We start from the raw sequence: 20,158 nt of genomic DNA on the forward strand, positions 1-20,158 counted from the left end.
CCCTCGCTTCGCTCTGGCCGCAAACATCACACTCGTGGGAGTTTTAAAGTTTTCTGTTTGATTGTTTTTTTAGTGTCATTCCATACATTTGAATAACGATTCAGAAAATGGTTGTTCATAAAATTTTATAAATATTTTATGTCATGGCTAGAAAACTATCATGCGTGATAGCTGACTTTCACCTGACTGTCACTGACTATAACCAACTATCACCGTGATAGCTGACTATCACTGACTATAACCAACTATCACCGTGATAGCTGACTATCACTGACTATAGCCAACTATCACCGTAATAGCTGACTATCATGCGTGATAGCTGACTATCATGCATGCGTGATAGCTGGATATAACTAACCGACAAAATCAAATTCCATCAAAGTAATCTTATTCGATTGATTGAATTTTCCAACAGTGGAAAATACTGTTTTTCTGGAATAACTTCCAGATCCTTAATCCCACATAGCCCATCTTCGAACTTAACCTCAGGAATTGAATTCTGCGTCGATTAAAAAAATAAAATTGGTAATTGGTTGATAATTACTCAAGTTATCGTGTTATATATTGGGACAAACAATTCCGTTTTTCATAACATTTCATACAACCTTTGGTATACAAACATTCTAGGGTATTTTCCAACATAAGACCCTGACTTACAGTCAAGGGAATCATTTGGACTATTTACTATCTCGTACTATCTATCAAAGTGATCAGAGGTCGGTTCCTAAAAAAAAGTGACGACTTCATGGTAAACTGTCTTCCCAACCCTAGAACTAGGGAACTGCAGGGAATTCTGACGATTTTTCTGTTTCCCTCCTGGTCTTTTCTTATGAACTGGCCTGCTGTTACCTTAACCATCTAGAGAATCTAACTGTAGAAGAATCGTCAAAAAACCTAACTGTTTCCAAATTCAGTTTTTCTCTTAGACGAATTATAGTTTGTCTAAGGTTTTTCTTGATTCTTTTTCGCGATTCTTCTCACTTTGACGATATTTCTTGGCGATTTTTCACATTTTGACGATTCAAAAAAGACAAAATCAAATCGTCAATGTTAGAAGAATCGCCAAAAACAATCAAGGAAAACTAAATTTAGGTGGAAAGCACACGAGCAATTTTGCGTTGATGGGATCGACAATTATGCTGCGTTTTACATTGTGATGCAATATTCACCACAGGCAATGGAAAAAGCGACATAATTGTCGATCCCATCAACGCAAAATTGCTCGTGTGATTCCGGCCTTAGAAACAGATACGCTCTTTTGTTGGTTGGCTATTTGACTTTGAAGCTTTTTTAAATCGCTGAGAAATATCGCCAAAATGAGAAGAATCGCCTGAACAATTTTTGGGGATTTTTTGGGGACCATCATCAATGTGTTAGAAGTTAATTCGTCGATGAGTCAAGAGTCCATGATTAAGATTATAAATCGAAACATTTTTTGTTGTTGGCATTTTTAAGTTCAATTTTTATTACAATCAAGAAATCAAAATTCTTTTAATTATCGCTCGTACCCTTCGTACTCACAGATGAATATCCTTCATATGCTGCACCAATGGCTGTTCCTGATCGAAGGTAGCATTACACAGACTGCATCGGTATATTGCTATGTGCAGCTGTTTGTGTTTGCTGAGCGCCGAATCACGAGCAAATTTCTTATCGCATTCGTCACATTCGAAAATCAGATCGTCTCGGTGGGTCAATTTGTGCGGTTTGACGTGATGTTTCTGTTTAAATGTCTGACCGCACAGATCACATTCGAAGGGCTTTTCACCTGGATTTCGATTGACTGAATGAAAATGATTCGAAAAAGTGACGGGGGATACACTTACCTGAATGAACGAGTTCGTGTCGGATGAGACTTGACTTGCGCGGAAATGCCTTTCCGCATTCGCATTTGAACGGTAGCTCGCCGTGCGTTAGCTTGTGTTTGTTCAGTTCAGATTGGCTGGTGAATTTGGTGTCACATTCGACGCAATAAAATGACCAATCGTCCACAGTCAAACTTGTTTCGTGCATTTTCTTGTGCTTTGTCAATGCCGATTGGCACACGAATCTCTTGTCGCATTCGTCGCACGGAAATGGTCGATCGGATGGTGTGTGGGTCAATTTGTGCGGTTTGACGTGGGCCTTCTGTGAAAATCGCATTCCACAAATTTCGCATTCGAACGGTTTTTCACCTATCACAAATACGACGTTTCGATGTTTAAAAACAAGCTGATGGAAGAATAACAAACCTGAATGCATCCGCTTATGGCGGACAAGATGGTCATTCCGGAAAAATTGCTTTCCGCATTGGTCACATTGGAAGGGAACGTGGCCAAGGTGCTTCAATTTGTGCCATTTGAAATTATCGCGGCGATGGAATGTCTCTTCGCATTCGTCGCATTCGTAGATTTTACGTACGACGATCTCTTCTTCATAGCCGGCTATCAGATCGCGATGAGTTCTCAAGTGTTGTTTCAACGATTTTTTGTACATAAAATTCATGTCGCAATGATCGCATTCAAACGGTTTTTCACCTAAAACGATCAATGGTCGATTCATTTAACAGGGTAGCAGGACATTTGCACGAAGATTCTACAAGGTCAATATCGTCAGAGAACGATAGTATCGTTCAGTAAACGATGGTCGTTCAATAAACGATGGTCGTTCAATAAACGATGGTCGTTCAATAAACGATGGTCGTTCAATAAACGATGGTCGTTCAATAAACGATGGTCGTTCAGTAAACGATGGTCGTTCAGTAAACGATGGTCGTTCAGTAAACGATAGTCGTTCAGTAAACGATAGTCGTTCAGTAAACGATGGTCGTTCAGTAAACGATGGTCGTTCAGTAAACGATGGTTGTTCAGTAAACGATGGTCGTTCAGTAAACGATGGTCGTTCAGTAAACGATGTTCGTTCAGTAAACGATGGTCGTTCAGTAAACGAAATTATCGTTCAGTAAACGATGGTCGTTCAGTAAACGATGGTCGTTCAGTAAACGATGGTCGTTCAGTAAACGATGGTCGTTCAGTAAACGATGGTCGTTCAGTAAACGATGGTCGTTCAGTAAACGATGGTCGTTCAGTAAACGATAGTCGTTCAGTAAACGATAGTCGTTCAGTAAACGATGGTCGTTCAGTAAACGATGGTCGTTCAGTAAACGATGGTCGTTCAGTAAACGATGGTTGTTCAGTAAACGATGGTCGTTCAGTAAACGATGGTCGTTCAGTAAACGATGTTCGTTCAGTAAACGATGGTCGTTCAGTAAACGAAATTATCGTTCAGTAAACGATGGTCGTTCAATAAACGATGGTCGTTCAGTAAACGATGGTCGTTCAGTAAACGATGTTCGTTCAGTAAACGATGGTCGTTCAATAAACGATGGTCGTTCAATAGACGATGGTCGTTCAATAAACGATGGTCGTTCAATAAACGATGGTCGTTCAATAAACGATGGTCGTTCAATAAACGATGGTCGTTCAATAAACGATGGTCGTTCAATAAACGATGGTCGTTCAATAAACGATGGTCCTTCAGTAAACGATAGTCGTTCAGTAAACGATGGTCGTTCAGTAAACGATGGTCGTTCAGTAAACGATGGTCGTTCAGTAAACGATGGTCGTTCAGTAAACGATAGTCGTTCAGTAAACGATAGTCGTTCAGTAAACGATGGTCGTTCAGTAAACGATGGTCGTTCAGTAAACGATATTATCGTTGAGAAAAGTGAATCCTGACGAACACAGACGCCTTAATTTAACGTCTTTGGTCGCAAACACACGTCTCTGTCTCCTTACCAGTGTGTTTTCTCCTATGTGGCTTAACGTGTCCCTTCTGTGCAAATCGCATTCCACAAATGTCGCATTCGAAGGGTTTTTCACCTACCATAAACCAAAGAATTTTGCTTTCAATCAAATGACTACAGTAAAAGAGTGGGTGAGTGAGCTAACCGGAATGCATCAGTAGATGTCTGGTCAGGCTTGACTTTCGTGGGAATGATTTGCCGCACTCGGTGCACGAAAATACGGGCGCCTCACCAGCGTGCATCAGTTTGTGAATCTTTAGCGTAGCCCGTCTGGCAAACGTTTTCCCGCATTCGTCGCATTCATTTGATGGGTTCGGTTTTTCGCAGGTTCCTTCACGGCTGTGGGTTTGCAGGTGACATTGCAACGACTTTTTGTAGGCAAAGTGGATGCCGCATTGGTTGCATTCGAAGGGTTTCTCACCTAGAACGAATTTTTGCTCTTCATTTTGCTGATGCTTCAATTGCAAATAAAAATTTCATCAAATCGTACCAGTATGTGTCATTTGGTGCGGCTTTACGTGGGCCTTTTGGATAGAATAGATAAACGGAATAGATAAACGAGTTTTTTATACGTTGCGGTTCGGCAACGAGTTTTTTTTATACCTTTTGTGCAAATCGCATTCCACAAATGTCGCATTCGAAGGGTTTTTCACCTGAGGTTTCAATTAAATGGTTCAAAAAGAAGGAAAACAAAAATTTGATCGAAACTCTGACCTGAATGCATTTTCAGATGTCTGCTGAGACTGGATTTGATCGAAAATACCTTGCCGCATTCCTTGCAATCATGAATGTGTGACGTTGTGTGCTCCGTGGATTCGTCATTGTCGTTGTCATTGTCGAACCCGAATTCCGACTTAATAATCAAAGCTTCTTGCTCGTATAGCTCTGGACTGACATCAGTGTGGATGGTGAACGTAGTCGTTGCAGTGAATGGGTCAATTTCAGCGATATCGATTTCCTCCTCTTCACTTTTTATGCGACAGTCAGTGGTGGGTAAACAGTCATCAGTTGGCTCGGGTTTTATCCATATTTCTTCCACTAGACCTAATACAAATCGTAAGATTTTCTGCTAGTGTCATTGGCTATGCCGTTGCTTTATCCAATTTTACCTTCCTGCAGTGGTTCCATTTCGTGTCAACAAGATTTGATTTAAAAAAAGGAAAAGAAAGTTCAAGTAGCTTGTATGTGACAGACACTTTGACAGATATATTTTGTGTGTGTTTCTGAAATCGGAGATGGCGTTCTTCAGATGCGCACCGACACAAAACCGTATACTCGGTAACTATCTCTAAGTTGACGAAAGGCGATATAAGACGACACTGAGTGGTATTGGTACAGTGTTCTCTTCATGCGAATGATGTTGATGTCTCTGAAATTCCATATCGGGAAAGGACATCAAAAAGATTATGGCAATAAATCGGGACAGATGAAGACACCCGATTTTTTTGTAAATGAAGACCACTTTATGAACATTCCCCAAAGGCGGAGCCATCTATGTCCCACTTTATGTAAACCATGTAAACACATCGAAACGTCAGTTGATCCGTCAATCAAAAACAGTCAAAAAACAAATTTATTTTAATTTTGTTGTCGATATAATTTCAACAATGACATTCAACCTGTTACCAGACCTATTCGAGAATCAATAGTGTTTTTATGAATTAATTAATTAATTTGTAATTATTAACGAAAAACGTTTAGGTCTGCCAACTGAAATTTCTGAGTGATATCATCAAAACTGACGACTTATTTTTGTTCATTTATTTGATTGGGTTTTCAGTGAGTGATCAAAGTTTTAGATCGCAAGGGTAAAAGTAACATGTTTAAAAACAAAATTTTATAAAGAAGAAGTCAGAAATTAATTAATTTAAAAAAATCGCTGTGATTTACTAAAAATGCGAATAGCAGGTAACATTTGTACCGATACCAATCGCGCTTCAATTGTCATACGGTTTAATGAAGAAAAACCAGCAACCTAACAAAACAAAATTTGGTAAATCGTTACCATTATTCAGCGTTAGAAAGGAAAAACTGAAAAATTACCACTGAGAGAGTGAGAGCAATTTTTTTTTATTCGGTGTTCACGGAGTTTATTCGGAGTGTGGAAAATTGAAAGAAAATGGATAAAATTTGGTGAACAAAATTTTTTTTTCTTATGTCAAGTGAATTTTAACATATTAACCGTGAATTGTGTGTTGCCGTCCGTTTAAATAATAATGATAATCATTTATTGTTGATTTGCTAACGGAAACGGTCGATATAGTGCCCATTTGGAAAATCTGTGTGTTTTTTTCGGAATCATCGGAACGAAAAGCTAGTGTGAAAATTTTTTTGTGTGGTAGGAAAAACAATGTTCACGGGAACGATTCGTGTAAAAATATGCGAGGCGTGCGGTTTACGACCTACAGATTTTCAGAAAAGGCATAACATGACTTTTGGAAAACCAGATGAACAACTAATCGACCCTTATGTATCAATAGATGTTGATGAAAATCATTTAGGTAAAGGAAAATTGAAAGTAAAAAAAAAATGATTGAAAGACGAAAGAAAAAAAAAACGTCCCCGAGAATATTTCCCATTGCTTGCGATTGTGCAAAAAGTGATTTTCTCGCTTTTCCAATATGTCACCATTTTTTTTCCCAACGCAGGTGTGAAAGTTATGAGAAAACGATTCACCATTTTCCCGTCACTTTTCATTTAAATTATGAAAGCAAAGGAGAAAAGAAAATCGAGTAATGGCGGAAGTGTGTATTTTCATGAATAATTTTTCAGATCGAAATTTAACTCTGGAAAATGTGCAACATATTTTCCATCATGTCACTCTTTCCTACTAACAGTTCAAACCGATTCTCCGTTTCAATTAAATTCAATTTCGAAATAGTAATGTCATCAGACGAAAGAAATATAATAAACATTCACGGGGAACAATAATCGCTATAATATAAATTCGAATGATGCACAATCGTACTACCTACTCTTCGTTAAACTCAAAATGTTGTTTTGCATATGAATTCGGTTCATCTGAAAATTGGTGACATTGCAAAAGCATTCATTCCTCTCTTGTCTTTTCTATTCCAGACCGTTCGACAACTAAACCAAAAACCTTTGATCCTTGTTGGAATGAATATTTCATTCACGAGGTGCACAATGCTAAAAACATTAACCTGACGGTGTTCCACGATGCAGCCATTCCACCGGACGACTTTGTTGCGAACTGTGTTATACCGTTCGAGGATCTTGTGCATCGGGAAAAAGAGCAACAGGATTTTTGGGTGAGTCATGGTTTTTGTTTCGGGTTTTTTCTTTTTTGTTTTCATCATCATCATCTAAAATTATTATCTTGGACAACGACGACGACAACAATTAAAGTAAAAGATTTTGAAGATTAAAAAAATTATTTTCCAAAATGCATGTTAACAAGTGTGTCAAATGATTTACGCCGATAAAATAGGATACAATCACTAAAACAAAAAATTAAAAATAAAATATGTTAACCAAAACCATTGTTGTGCTCTGCATATTAAACATTTTATATTACGGATAGTTAGAAGAGATAAAAAAGATGTAAATTTGCGCTCGGTTAAATCGTTTTATTGTTTAAATTAAATGATAACAATGACGAACGAATGTAAACAAAAAATTTATTCTGGAAAATCATTGCAGCAATGATGTTAACACTGTGTTAGATGAAGTCTTTTTTTTTTGTGAAAAAGCTTTATACTTTATAGCCCCGCTATTTAGTGCTATTTTTAGGTGTTAAAGTTTTCAATTTGAAATTGTCTCTTCTTATTTCGCTCCGTATCTAAGCATTGATTACATATTACATATGAGCCTCGTACGATAGCAGCCGTAGATTGAGATCGGTATACGTTTGCTCTGTAGGTTTCTGAAGGATTCTTTTGAAAAACAGCCGACCGCAATCGAACCAACTTTCCAGTGGAATTTTTTTCATGTGCCCAGAAAGGTATTTCGACCCTAGAAGCCAAAGCCATTTTCGAAAAAATTCTTCGAAGCTTGTGTGACTAGTGGGAAGTGATCAAAAACCGAACACTTGCACTTTTCTTACAGAAATTTCTCGAGTTACACGAGTCGTACATGGTTGTGTGGGGTGTCATTAGAAAGGTAATTGCATGTACTTCCGGGACCAATAGGGTCTTATCGGGTTTAAAATTCATCCACAGTGAAATATCTGCAGTTGAAGTTTTGAACCGAAAAAGACTGAAAACTTACACTTTTCTTCCACAAACTGAACTACACAAACCGTACATGGCTGTGTGGGGTGTCATTAGAAAGGTAATTTTATGTTATTTCAGAGCAATTGAGTCTTACGACAGACTGGTATCAGCTACGATGAAATATGAGCACTTAAACATTTCAACTTCTCATATTTAATCGTAGATGTTTCCAAGCCCTCATAAGACCCTACTGGCCCTGAAACAACATAAAATTACCTTTCTAACGACACCCCACACGAATATGTACGTTTCGTGTACATCGAGAAATTTCTGTAAGAAAAGTGTAAGTTTTCAGTCTTGCTCCGGAAGTACATGCAATTACCTTTCTAATGACACCACACACGACCCTGCGTGGCTCGCACTGGAGAAATTTCTGTAAGAAATGTGCATGTTTTCGGTTTTTGATCACCTTGCACCAGTTACACAAGCTTCCAAGAAATTTTTTGAAATTGGTTTTGGCTTCTAGGGTCGAATAGGAATAGCTTTCTGGGCACACATAAAAGATTCCACTGGAAAATTCGTCGGATTGCTGTTGGGTGTTTTTCAAAAGAATTTCTCTCTCCATTTTGTCCAAGGATTTGAATTTGTGTTAGGTGAGCTCTTGTTTCGAAAAACCTTTAATTTGTCAATACCGTATTTCAAAGAACAAAAATCAACACCCACTCGAAACCGGTTGCGATCGACTTGTAAAACGACCGATACATGAACAAATGCAAAGTGTTAGCGGAGAGCAAAGATCAATTAAATTTAACTGACCTTGAGGGCAATGTCAAAAATCGGGTAATATTGTCTTTGGACATTGGGGTGGATCGGAATAATTTTTTTCCGGACATTACGGTGGATCGGTGCGGTTTGTATCAGTTGAAATGTAGCGCGAATATTTCAAATTTGAATTTGAGGAAAAGTTGATGAAATGTGTGACGTTCTCCTGACGATGTGTTCTGATGGTTGTGGTGTTCCGTGAAATAAATGTCGGGCAAATGGAAAGAAGTGTTTCAAGTTGTGGGAATAAAGTGAACGTGGGTTTGGTGAACAAAATTTTATTGCAGATTCGGATAGAGGATCTTCTGAAACGTGGAAAAATTACTTTTCTGGAAGAAGTTCGTTCGTAAAATTCACAGATTTCAGGCATTAATGGGTACAATTCTTCACACCTCAATAACTTCTCGGGTATGACTTTTGGAGCTTTGGCTGCCGAAGTAAGTTTATCTCTAGTTAATCGTCCTGAGGAGCTACAGGCCAAGGCAGTGCTCAGACTTGACAAAAAACGTTACAATTTCAGGGCTTTTTTGTAGGAACTACAGTCAATTCAGGAAGATTATCGTAAAATAATTTTCGCCAACTTCACTCCCTGTCGCTTCCACAGCAAGAACTCAAGAATTTATAAAGTTTTGGCCAATTTTTTTTTGGGGGGGGGTTCCTTCTAAACATTTCCAGCTTACAAAACATCTGATATCGCTGTTGTTGACGCATTCTGCGAGAGTACGCAAAAAATTTTGATCCAGAAAAACTTTTAAACAAAAATTTTACAAAAAAAAGATCTCCGTCGCATGTGACAGATAAAGTTTCTTAGAAGTGTGCTCCTCAACAGCAGCAACGTGACGCAGATTTTTTCTGTAAAATTTTTGTTGAAAAGTCAAAATTTTCTCGATCAAAATTTTTTCAAATGTTCGAAGATGGAAAAGATCGGAACTGCGTCACTTATTCCTCTTTAGAGGTTTATGTGGGAATAACATTAACTGGCATTAAAAGCAATGTAAAAAAAATTGCCTCGGAACCGCGGTTGTCTGCCTATGTACGAAAAGGTTTGTCTTAATACGGACTTTTTGTATGCACCTATTCTAGATCCGCGGCGATTTCGTTCGTAACTTTACGGATTGAAGAAAGGCTAGCGTCTTCTGCCTTCTACGCATAAGTATAATAATGACGGAGAGATACATGATCACTCGATCATTCCTTCATGGTATACGAAATCGCTACTAGTATGTCGTACGGGGCGCTCGTAGCATCTGTTGCTATCATTTCTGTTTGTTTAGTAAGCAACCTTGGATAACATGTATCTCTATTTGGTAACAAATGTGGCATTTCCTTTAAGCATAAAATCTGAATTCGTTTCTTAAATTTGTTATCATCGTAGTTTGAGCCACCTTGCTCTGTTAATTTTTTGTTGCAATTTTCACACATTTCACTTTCAATCTATTCAATAAAAACAAGAGAACGTGTGTACCGAACAACTTTGCTCATTAATTTGTGTATGCGATGAGCGTTTTTAGTTGTGTTTCGTGTTTACAAATGTTAATAAGTTGTCGGTCGTGTCGTTATTTCCTTTGGCTACTTTTTTTCAAACAATTCTATCATTTATAATCTGTATGGTCCATATAGGTTCATGGGTCCACTTAGTGATTAGCGATAAACTAGAAAATCCTCTGCAGACCAAAGAAAAAATCCTTGAAAAATTTGCGAGGAAAGTACAGTCGGCGACTTTGAAATAAGTGACGCATTTCGTCACCAACAAAATCCTTGGAAACATGAAAACCCAAGAAAATCTTCAAGACTTTAAAACGAAATTCAAAAATCGTCTCTACCTGGCAATAGATCGAATTGTCCTGTTAACCTGAACCTGTAGATGACTCGTTACATTGATCATGCGTAGTTTACCCCTTGAGATATTTAAGTTTGAATGGTACCGACAAAACGTGCAGCTAGGACACCGACCTATCATACCTATTTCGATCTATGGCCTAGGAAGTTAGTTTTGCATGCTCTGAATCTATCCTGTATTATTTTTGTCGTCGTTATCGATAACAGATGAATAGTCGTATGTGACAGAGGCTAAATTGCAGTTTAGTGGAACAACTCCGATTTGGATGAAAGTGGATGGTATCGACAGCGGAAGGTCTCCTGATGACGAAACAACAAGATTTGGGGCGCGGAAGCCCCTTCCATGGCCGCCAGGGCAATACAAAGTTTTCACACTTTTTCGAATTTTCGCGTGTTTTTTTGACGGAATCGACAGTAGAAGATTCACTGATAACAAAACAACAAGAATTAGGAAGCAATAGCCTCTCCCTGGCCGCCAGGGAGAATTTTTGCGTTTTTTTAGGGAAGCGTCATTTTTTGTGTTTTTTATGTACTGATGCCTTTGCGCATAAAATTACCTTTGAAATGATACCCCACACGACCTCGTTTTGTGTACCTCGAGAAATTTCTGTAAGAACAGTGTAAGTCTTCGGTTGAAAACTTCAACTGCTCATATTTCAGTGTGGATGAATTTTAAGACCATCAAGTCCCTATTCGGCTCAATAGTACATGTGATTAGTGATTACCTTTCTAATGACACCCCACACGACCCTGTACGGCACGTGTAACTGGAGAAATTTTTGTAAGAAAATTGCAATTTTTCGGTTTTTGCTCACCTTTCACCAGCCACCAAAGCTTCAAAGAATTTTTTTGAAAGTGGTTTTGGCCTTTAGGGTCGAAGTCCTTTCTAGGCACATATAAAAAATTCCAATAGAAAATGCGTCCGATTTCGGTAGGTTGTTTTTCAAAAAAATCCTTCTCTTAAAGTTAGGAAGGGAGATTTTATGCACCCAACTGTCAACTTACGAATATTTAATTTTATGACTTTGTGTTGCTAGAATATTTAGAGTTACAAAAATACGAGAATCGATACACTAAGTCTGAACTGAACTGACCTGAATTTAACTGGAATATGAAATTAAAACAAACTCAGGTAAATCTGGTCAGTTTTCAGATATACCTGAAAAATTTCAGATATACCTGAAATCTGACCTGATTTAACTGCATTGGTCTTCAGATTCCAGGTAAGTTCCGATCAGGTCAAAACTTTCAGTTCAGGTTCAATCCTAATCAGATTCAGGTAATGTGAGCTTCAGCTGTCAGGTCGAACTGATCTGTTCCGAGTCTTATTCCCTACCTGGCAATGAATTCAACTGAACCTTAGTCTCTGATCTACTGATATCACAAAATGAGTGAATTGTACAACAAAGTTTCATCATACTTTCAGGTTGATCTTGAACCGCAGGGTAAAATTCATGTGATCGTAGAGTTGAAATGGCAAGGTAACGGAACAACAGTCAACTCTTTTTTTTTCCTTTAAACTAACCGGAATTCATTCCAGAACAAAATATTTCGCAAAGCAGTGGTCCTGCACCTGCAAGTGCTGCACCCGGACGCGAATTCAAAGAACGAGCTGGATTCAATCGACGTCGTGGTGCTATGCGACGACGTGTTCACCAGGTTTTTTTTTATTTTTACGTTCTGTGTGCTTGAACGGGCATTTTCACGGTTTTCATTAAAGGTGAACGGACACAAATTCATGGCCACATTTTTACGCCAACCGACATTCTGTTCACATTGCAAGGAGTTTATCTGGTGAGTAATTCAGCTTGATAATGGAAATTTTTCGTTAGCTAGTTCTATTGGGGGACTTTTTTCCTTTCGTGTTTTATGTTGACAATTACATGAAGGTACTAATTGACCGTCACATCGGGCTATACTTGAAAGGCTAACCAAGCTAAATTTTAATTAAAAAAAAAATATATGAAATTGTGGGATGTTATTAACCAAAAACATACTGTTCACATCCCTAACAAACAACAGCACAACATTTTTTTAGTAAATTTAAACGAAAATTGATAAAATTTGAAATCACACAACGCACAATATTTTTAATTCACAGGGGAATTGGGAAGCAAGGCTATCAGTGTCAAGGTATGTTCTTGTGGCTCGTAAACAAGGAGTTAATTTTAAAGAGAAGAAATCGATGTTTTCATCAACTTTTTTTTCTATTCTTTTGTTTTCACTTCGACTTTTTCCTTATTTTTCATTTTTGCCGAACTAACCATTGATGGACGTTTTTTTTTGAAAACTGTGATCGTGAAGTAGCAATCTAACTTTGGTGCCGGTTTATGTGCTTTCGCTTTTTAGTCGGTGTTTGTGACAATTTAATTGAAATGGGGGTTTCCTCTACGGGACACATATTTAAGGATCCTGTTCTCCATAATGTAGTTAGAAATGGACTGCACTTATTGTCATAATTCTATGATGTCCTTTGCTATATCGTAGTTTTCACTTTTGAATCGAACTAGCGTCACGAACTCCGCTACCGCTCCGTTCATGATTCAAATCGCCACTCGGCGTTTAAAAAATACAAGAGGACGGAGGACATTTCCTGTCCATATACGGAGAGCACTTTCTGTCATTATAACGAATTCTGTACCCGAGAACATCTTACCGCACGAATTCGATTCACAATTTTCTAAAAACAGAACACTGGCTTACTAACTCGCTGTGTGCTCAATTGTTTGTTGATACATGTCCCATTCCAACAGGGAATTAAAAAATTTTACAGCGTCACTGGGCGGGTTAACAGCTTTGGTTTCATTAGTTCGGTAATAATTTTTCATTGCTTGCCCCATGCGAAAGTTGACCATTACGCAGCAGTATGTCGACTGCGAAATTCCTTGGCATTGATCAACTGTCGCATTGAGCAGGAAATAAACCAGAATACATTGGGTGCTCATTCGTAATTCGTTAATTCGGAAACAATTTGTTCATACTCGCAAGGTCACTCGTGTGCTTTTGAGCAATCTGTTTCGGTTAATGGTTTTTTTTGCGCTCGACAAATGTTGTTGTTGACAGTTACCTAAGCTGGGTTGCTGAAAAAGCACACTTGCGAGTTTGCTTAAAACTGTTATGTAATGAATTGATCTCGTGGGAGGTGCGGGAAAACAGTAAAAGTGGGAAAATATGTCATTTTGCTTGCTTTCTCGCCTATGGCTACCCGATTTTTTTCTAAAAATTTAATATTTTGATTCGTTTCGTCAATTCATTACATTTTAGCAAAAAAATCCGGAGGTATGCTGGAAAAACTAGTGAAAACCGGGCAAAACACGTTGTTTTGTCTGCTTTCTCACCAATAGCTACTGATCGACAAACCTGATTTTTCTAAAAATAAATATTCAGATTCGTCTCGTGAATACCTATCGCCCACGTTTTTTGAGCGGAACCACCAGAAAAATGCTTGAAAAACTAATGAAAAACAGGCAAAACAGAACACTGTTTCGGGAACTTGACTCCAGACTTCCGTCGCACTGAATTTGAAGCACTTCCCGTTGAGTCGCGGCAACGTGATTACGCTAAAAAGTTAGATGGACACGCAAAACAGAGGTAAACAACGTAAAAGTGAATAAAAAGATGCATGTTTGGTCTCAAAACAGTCAGCGTTGATGCCTGTTTCCCCCTGTTTTCCGACGGGAAACAAGCACATACGGCTACTGTTTTGAGACCCTACATTTCAAAGATTTATGACTTTTACGCTGTTTACCTCTGTTTTACGTGTCCACCCAACTTTCTAGCGTAATCACATTGTTGCGACTCAATATGAAGTGCTTCAAAACATCGACGGATGTTTGGAGTCAAGATTTTGATTTGTTTTGTTTCGAATGTTTTTGCTCAAAAATCGTGTGCGATACATTAAATGACATTGACGAGAGAACGAGCAAAACAGCGTGTTTTGCTTGTTTTGCCTGATTTTTCCACAGTTTTTTAAACAAATCTCTGAAATTTTTCACTCAAAAATCGTGTGTCAAATGTGAAGTATTGGCGACACGAAACCAAATATGTCATTCTCAAGACCAACAGTACCTATAGGCGATAAAACAAGCAAAGTTGCATATTTTCCTACTTTTTCTGTTTTCCCGCACCTCCATCAGCATCCAAGTAATCTACTGTTTTAGCCGCATGCTGACCAACCTAATTCACTGTTACATTTTCGATTACGTGTTCTCTGTTACCATTCATTTGTTTTATTCACTTCCATCATTTTCCATCTATATTTCATTTCGTGTCCAATCACAGACATTACATCCTTCCCAATATAATTACTAAAATTTCGATTTTTAGTCTGCACTTGTGTTGTTCACAAACGATGCCATCGATCTGTTGTAACAAAATGTCCCGGAATGCGTGACGAGGTAGGTTCAACAAAAAAAAAAATCCCTATCACGATATTGAACCGTTTCATTTCTAATCCCTCCCAAAAAAAAGGCCCTGCCGAATCGAGAGCCACCACAAGTTGTCGGTCAACGGTTCAGCGTAAACGTACCGCATCGATTTATGGTCCACACATACAAACGGTTCACGTTTTGCGATCATTGCGGTTCGCTGCTGTACGGCCTGTTCAAGCAAGGACTGCAATGCGAAGTGTGTAGCATGAATGTGCACAAACGATGCCAGAAGAATGTGGCCAACAATTGTGGCATCGATACCAAAAAAATGGCGTTGATATTAAATGAAATGGGCATATCGCCGGATAAACAGGGCGCGCCTAGGCGATCCAACAAATACAATCCGACCGGTGAGAGTTCGAATGCGGCCGAAAATGCGGAATGTGGCGCATTTACCAATGAAGGTCTAAGAAGTTTGGCCGAATGTGATGATGTCAAGAAAGAAAGCAGCTGCGACCAGCTGGTGGCACTTGCCGGCGACAATCGAACGGGTAAACTGGGTCTAAATGATTTTAATTTTATAAAAGTGTTAGGAAAGGGATCGTTCGGCAAAGTTATGTTGGCTGAAAAGAAGGGCACCGACGAATGTTACGCGGTCAAAGTATTGAAAAAAGATGCAATCATTCAGGACGATGATGTGGACTGTACGATGACTGAGAAAAGAATTTTAGCGCTTGCAGCTAAACATCCCTTTTTAACTGCACTTCATTCCTGCTTTCAAACACCAGTAAGTCATTTCCGTCTTTTTTTTCCCCGGCTCGCTAGTCTCATTTTTCTGCTCCAACTAGGATCGGTTATTTTTCGTGATGGAATATGTAAATGGCGGCGACTTAATGTTTCAAATACAAAGAGCCCGAAAATTCGATGAAGGACGAGCCGCTTTCTATGCTGCCGAGGTGACATTGGCTCTTCAATTTCTACATCGCCATGGCGTTGTGTATCGTGATTTGAAGCTAGACAACATATTGCTCGACCAGAAGGGTCACTGTAAATTAGCCGATTTTGGAATGTGCAAGGTATGTGTCGGAATATGCGATAGTGTCTCAGTTAGAATCCAATAAGACAAGCAACGTGTTTTGCAGGAGGGAATAATTGACGGCGTTTTGACATCAACATTCTGCGGTACACCGGATTATATTGCACCGGAAATTCTACAAGAACTGGAATATGGGCCATCGGTTGACTGGTGGGCACTAGGTGTTTTAATGTATGAAATGATGGCCGGTCAGCCACCGTTCGAGGCGGATAATGAGGATGATTTATTCGAATCGATTCTGCACGATGACGTTCTATATCCAGTTTGGTTAAGTAGGGAAGCTGTTTCCATATTAAAAGGTGAGCGGATCGACGATGTGCGAAATGTTTTTGTGGGTGGAAACGTGGAAATGAAATTCATTTTTCTGTTATTAAGGTTTCATGACTAAAAATCCGGCACGGCGGTTGGGTTGCACTGGCAATGAAAATCAAATACGGAGTCATCCATTCTTCAAGGAACTCGATTGGACAGCATTGGAATTACGGCGCGTTGAACCACCTTTTAGGCCTAAAGTGGTACGTATCCCATCCGTTCTTTTTACCAAGAGTAGATCATCTGGTAAAGCCGGCGAGAATAAAATCCTTCAGCACTGGTCTAGCTGATTGCTTCAGACCACCATCTTTTTGTTCAATCTAATTATCCATTTAGGTTCCATATTTTTGCCTTACGAAGGTAACTATGCCAAATTCTGACATGTGACACAGCCACAATTTCATCTTCCAAATGAGGTCCTTCAAATCTTCGACCTCATTCTTGTTTTAGTGAGGGTTCTTTGGGAGGTGCGGGAAAACAGGAAAAGTAGGTTTCCCGCATGTCCCACAGTTTCGTACATTTTAGTATAAAGGCCTGAGTTATTATTTGAAGAAAGCATTCCAAAACGATTGGAAGGCCTGCAGCGCCACTTATTCCCTTCCAAATTTTTCGATACATAAGCTACAACAATTGAAAAATATTTGTGCGCTTCACACCCTACATTTCTTTACAGTTTGATAGGAAATGTGACTTTATCTTCAACTAGCGCAGATTTTCTGTTCCCACACTAGGTTCCATTGACAAACTACTCATGGTTCATTGCTGCGAGTATTTTTATGAATGTGAAAAGTCCAAAACTCCTCATCCAGAGGGCACATTACTCAGAAAGTGGGAGATTTCGACATTTTTCTGAAGTTCTTTTCATGTTCCGTGTCAGCTCATGATTCAACTGTTATACGAAGAGTCTAAGGAAAGTTCTTGAATCGAATACACATCCCAACGATTCTTTTAAGGGATTCTTTTGAAAAACAGTCTACCGCATTTTTACCCAAAATGCCCTAGATACCTTTCTAATGACACCCCACGCGACCTTGTACGTTTCAGGTACACAAGTGTTGGGGATATTTTTTGAAAGTGGTTTTCGCTTCTAGAGTCGAATCAACGCACTTCAAGCAAAAGTGGCCATAGTCGACAGCTGCCAGATAGAGTAGCTGCTTGAAGTGCGTAGGTCGAACACCTTTCTTGGCGCATACAAAAGAGTCCATAGAACAAGATGAATCGTGAGGAGGCGGACTCAAGAGCTTTCCTTCGCAGCTGGTTGTGACACGATATGACACAACCAGTGACAAAAACTCACCCACTTCGCAACTTGTTGCGTAAGAGATAGATATAGAGCGTGGTGTAGAATCTACACTGTAGATGAACCAACACAAGTCATACGGACCGAGTTACGCAAATTCAAATGAAATTTTGTGTATAACAAAATAACAGACCGACTAGCCGGGCAGTGATGTACCAAAACGTACTGAAATGCGGCCAAGTACTGAACAAATTCCACAAACTATTCTATGGAACTGCGTTATTTACCACCAATCAAGTGAATTAAAACGATTTTCTTTTTTTTTGTCTGATCCGCAGAGAAATCCACGGGATGCTCTTAATTTTGATACTGAATTTACAAAGGAAGAACCAATATTAACGCCAGTACCTGGTGACGTAATACGCTGCATAAATCAGGAAGAATTTGCCGGTTTCTCATTCGTCAATGGGAATTTCGGACCGGAGCGTAAGATATGTTAATTTCCAACTCTTTTTTTTTAATCTCACTTCGTTATAAAAATGGCAACAAACAAACAAAAATCGCAAAAAGAGGTGAAAATGCTGATTTTCTTTTAAAACTAACTTTATTAGTTTCTTGGACGGCACGTTCTTCTTTCACATTCGACACATTCAAAGGTCAAAAGTTAATTGACAAATACAATGTTTTGCAAATTTAAGTTGAAATTTTTCTTTTTCTTTTTCTTTTTGAGAATCAAATAACTTTTTGGCAAATCAATAAAAAAAAATGAGAAAAACAATTTTAACGATAAGTATATTGAATGTAGCATCCATTTGAACAAAAACAAAAATTAAACAAACATTTTACTCAAGAAACAACCACAAGCTATCCACTGTGGTGAGAGAGATTCTCAATATATTTATAAACGAATCTGACCATCTCGTAAAATCTATATATAAACCGTACTCCAATAATGTCACCAAAGTCGATGGCGAACACATAACGTGTTTTAAATTGGTCAAAATGGAGGAATTTAACAAATCAAAAACTGCTGCCCCTTTAGATAAACGAATGAAGAAATGAAGTAAAATAATTTGGATTATAAAGATGAAAGTTTTGTTTTCTAGTCAGAGATTAGTTAATTTATATGGGATCCATATGGCCCTTTAAGGGACTACAGACAGTTAGGTGTTTTTTTGTTTTGTTTACAGAACCGTAAAAGTTTCAGATTTTCGATTCGTTCATGCATCTGATAATACTGCGTTAATCCATGAAGGAAACTCAAAGTTGTGCGACAAATTTTTTGGAAATTTTAATTCGGAGAAATTTTCCGATTTTTTTCCAAATTTTTAGAAATTTTCAGAAATTTTTAGAAATCAGAAATTTTCCAAATTTTTAGAAATTTCACGAATTTTTACAAATATTTTAGAATTTTTAGAAATTTTCCAAATTTTTAGAAATTTAAATTCCCAAAAATATGTTACGAGCGATGTACCTTTTTGCAAAGTAGCCTACATTTAGGCGGGAAAATATCTGCACCAAAAACTTTTCTTGAAAACGTAATATCATTAAAGCACGCAAAGTTACTTTTAAAGGAAAAAATGGTTTGTGGTTGATAACCTGACCCACTTGGAGAAACCTGTGCAGTTTACATAAATTTACAAAACCTTCAAAGGTTTCTCCAAGTGGAAAAAGTTATCACCCACAAACCAATTTTTCCTTTAAAAAGTAACACATTTTTGTGTGCTCCAATGGTTTTACTATTTCCAAAAAAAAAAATTGGTTCAGAAACAAATATTTTTCCGCACAAAATTAGGCAACAAAATTTCCAAATGGTCCATTTATGCAAGGTTCTGAGAGAACAGGTTAAGAGTAATCTACACATGGCTAAATTGTTGCCTACATTTCGGGGCAAAATTATTATTATTTTGATGAAAATTTTGGACTCACATTCTTTTTGGAAAAAGTACGACCACCGTTTGGTGTTAAAATGTGTTAGCTTTCAGTAAAAATTTAAATGTTTGTGGTGATGTAACCTCAGTCCGAGAAAACTCAATATTTCACGAAAATTGACACATATTAAGAGTTTTTTCGGAGTTAGGTTACATCACCATAAACATTTAAATTTTTGCTGAAAGCTAACACATTTTAACACCAAACGATGGTCGTACTTTTTCGAAAAAGGATGAGAGTACAAAATAATCATCAAAATAATAATAATTTTGCCCCGAAATGTAGGCAACAATTTAGCCATGTGTAGATTCGTCTTAAGACACTTTCGAATTGATCACGAAGGCGGTGTGATCAAAATTTTCCTGTAGCGCCAACTAGGTTTGGAAAATTTTATATGACGATTTCAACTTAACAAAAAAAAAATCAAGTTGACTTTTCAAACAGTATACATGTCTGAATTGCCAAGATTTGTGTTTCACCCGCCTTTGTAAGGGTCTTAACATGTTCTTTCAGAACCTTGCATTTATGGTAACAATTGTTTTCCTTCATTCGACTACGAACATTGACTGTGATCCATTTTGCATTATT

General features: G+C 38.1%; 2 protein-coding genes across 3 annotated transcripts; one reads left to right on the forward strand and one right to left on the reverse strand.

Moving 5' to 3' along the window:
• Positions 1–1,438: 1,438 nt before the first annotated feature.
• On the reverse strand, positions 1,439–5,057 carry LOC119075852 (zinc finger protein OZF-like). Its single transcript, XM_037182405.1, has 9 exons — positions 4,894–5,057; positions 4,499–4,828; positions 4,388–4,437; positions 4,275–4,308; positions 3,930–4,205; positions 3,777–3,860; positions 2,232–2,516; positions 1,827–2,174; positions 1,439–1,768 (listed from the first exon to the last, which is right to left on the reverse strand). The coding sequence occupies exons 1-9, from the start codon at positions 4,910–4,912 to the stop codon at positions 1,518–1,520; spliced, it is 1,677 nt and encodes a 558-aa protein (XP_037038300.1). The 5' UTR covers positions 4,913–5,057; the 3' UTR covers positions 1,439–1,517.
• Positions 5,058–5,311: 254 nt separating this feature from the next.
• Positions 5,312–18,908, forward strand: LOC119075851 (protein kinase C). Of its 2 annotated transcripts, XM_037182403.1 has the most exons (12): positions 5,312–6,285; positions 6,863–7,056; positions 12,047–12,101; positions 12,161–12,279; positions 12,341–12,414; positions 12,722–12,753; positions 14,947–15,017; positions 15,091–15,777; positions 15,839–16,066; positions 16,133–16,385; positions 16,462–16,601; positions 17,977–18,908. In XM_037182403.1, the coding sequence occupies exons 1-12, from the start codon at positions 6,135–6,137 to the stop codon at positions 18,136–18,138; spliced, it is 2,166 nt and encodes a 721-aa protein (XP_037038298.1). In that variant the 5' UTR covers positions 5,312–6,134; the 3' UTR covers positions 18,139–18,908. The 2 variants fall into 2 exon arrangements, with proteins under 2 accessions (XP_037038298.1, XP_037038299.1); XM_037182404.1 differs by lacking the exons at positions 5,312–6,285; positions 6,863–7,056; positions 12,047–12,101; positions 12,161–12,279; positions 12,722–12,753 and having other exon boundaries at positions 12,345–12,414; positions 17,977–18,467.
• Positions 18,909–20,158: the final 1,250 nt, after the last annotated feature.

The sequence above is a fragment of the Bradysia coprophila genome, unplaced genomic scaffold, assembly GCF_014529535.1.
Source record: "Bradysia coprophila strain Holo2 unplaced genomic scaffold, BU_Bcop_v1 contig_232, whole genome shotgun sequence".
In the NCBI taxonomy this organism is placed as follows: Eukaryota; Metazoa; Arthropoda; class Insecta; order Diptera; family Sciaridae; genus Bradysia; species Bradysia coprophila.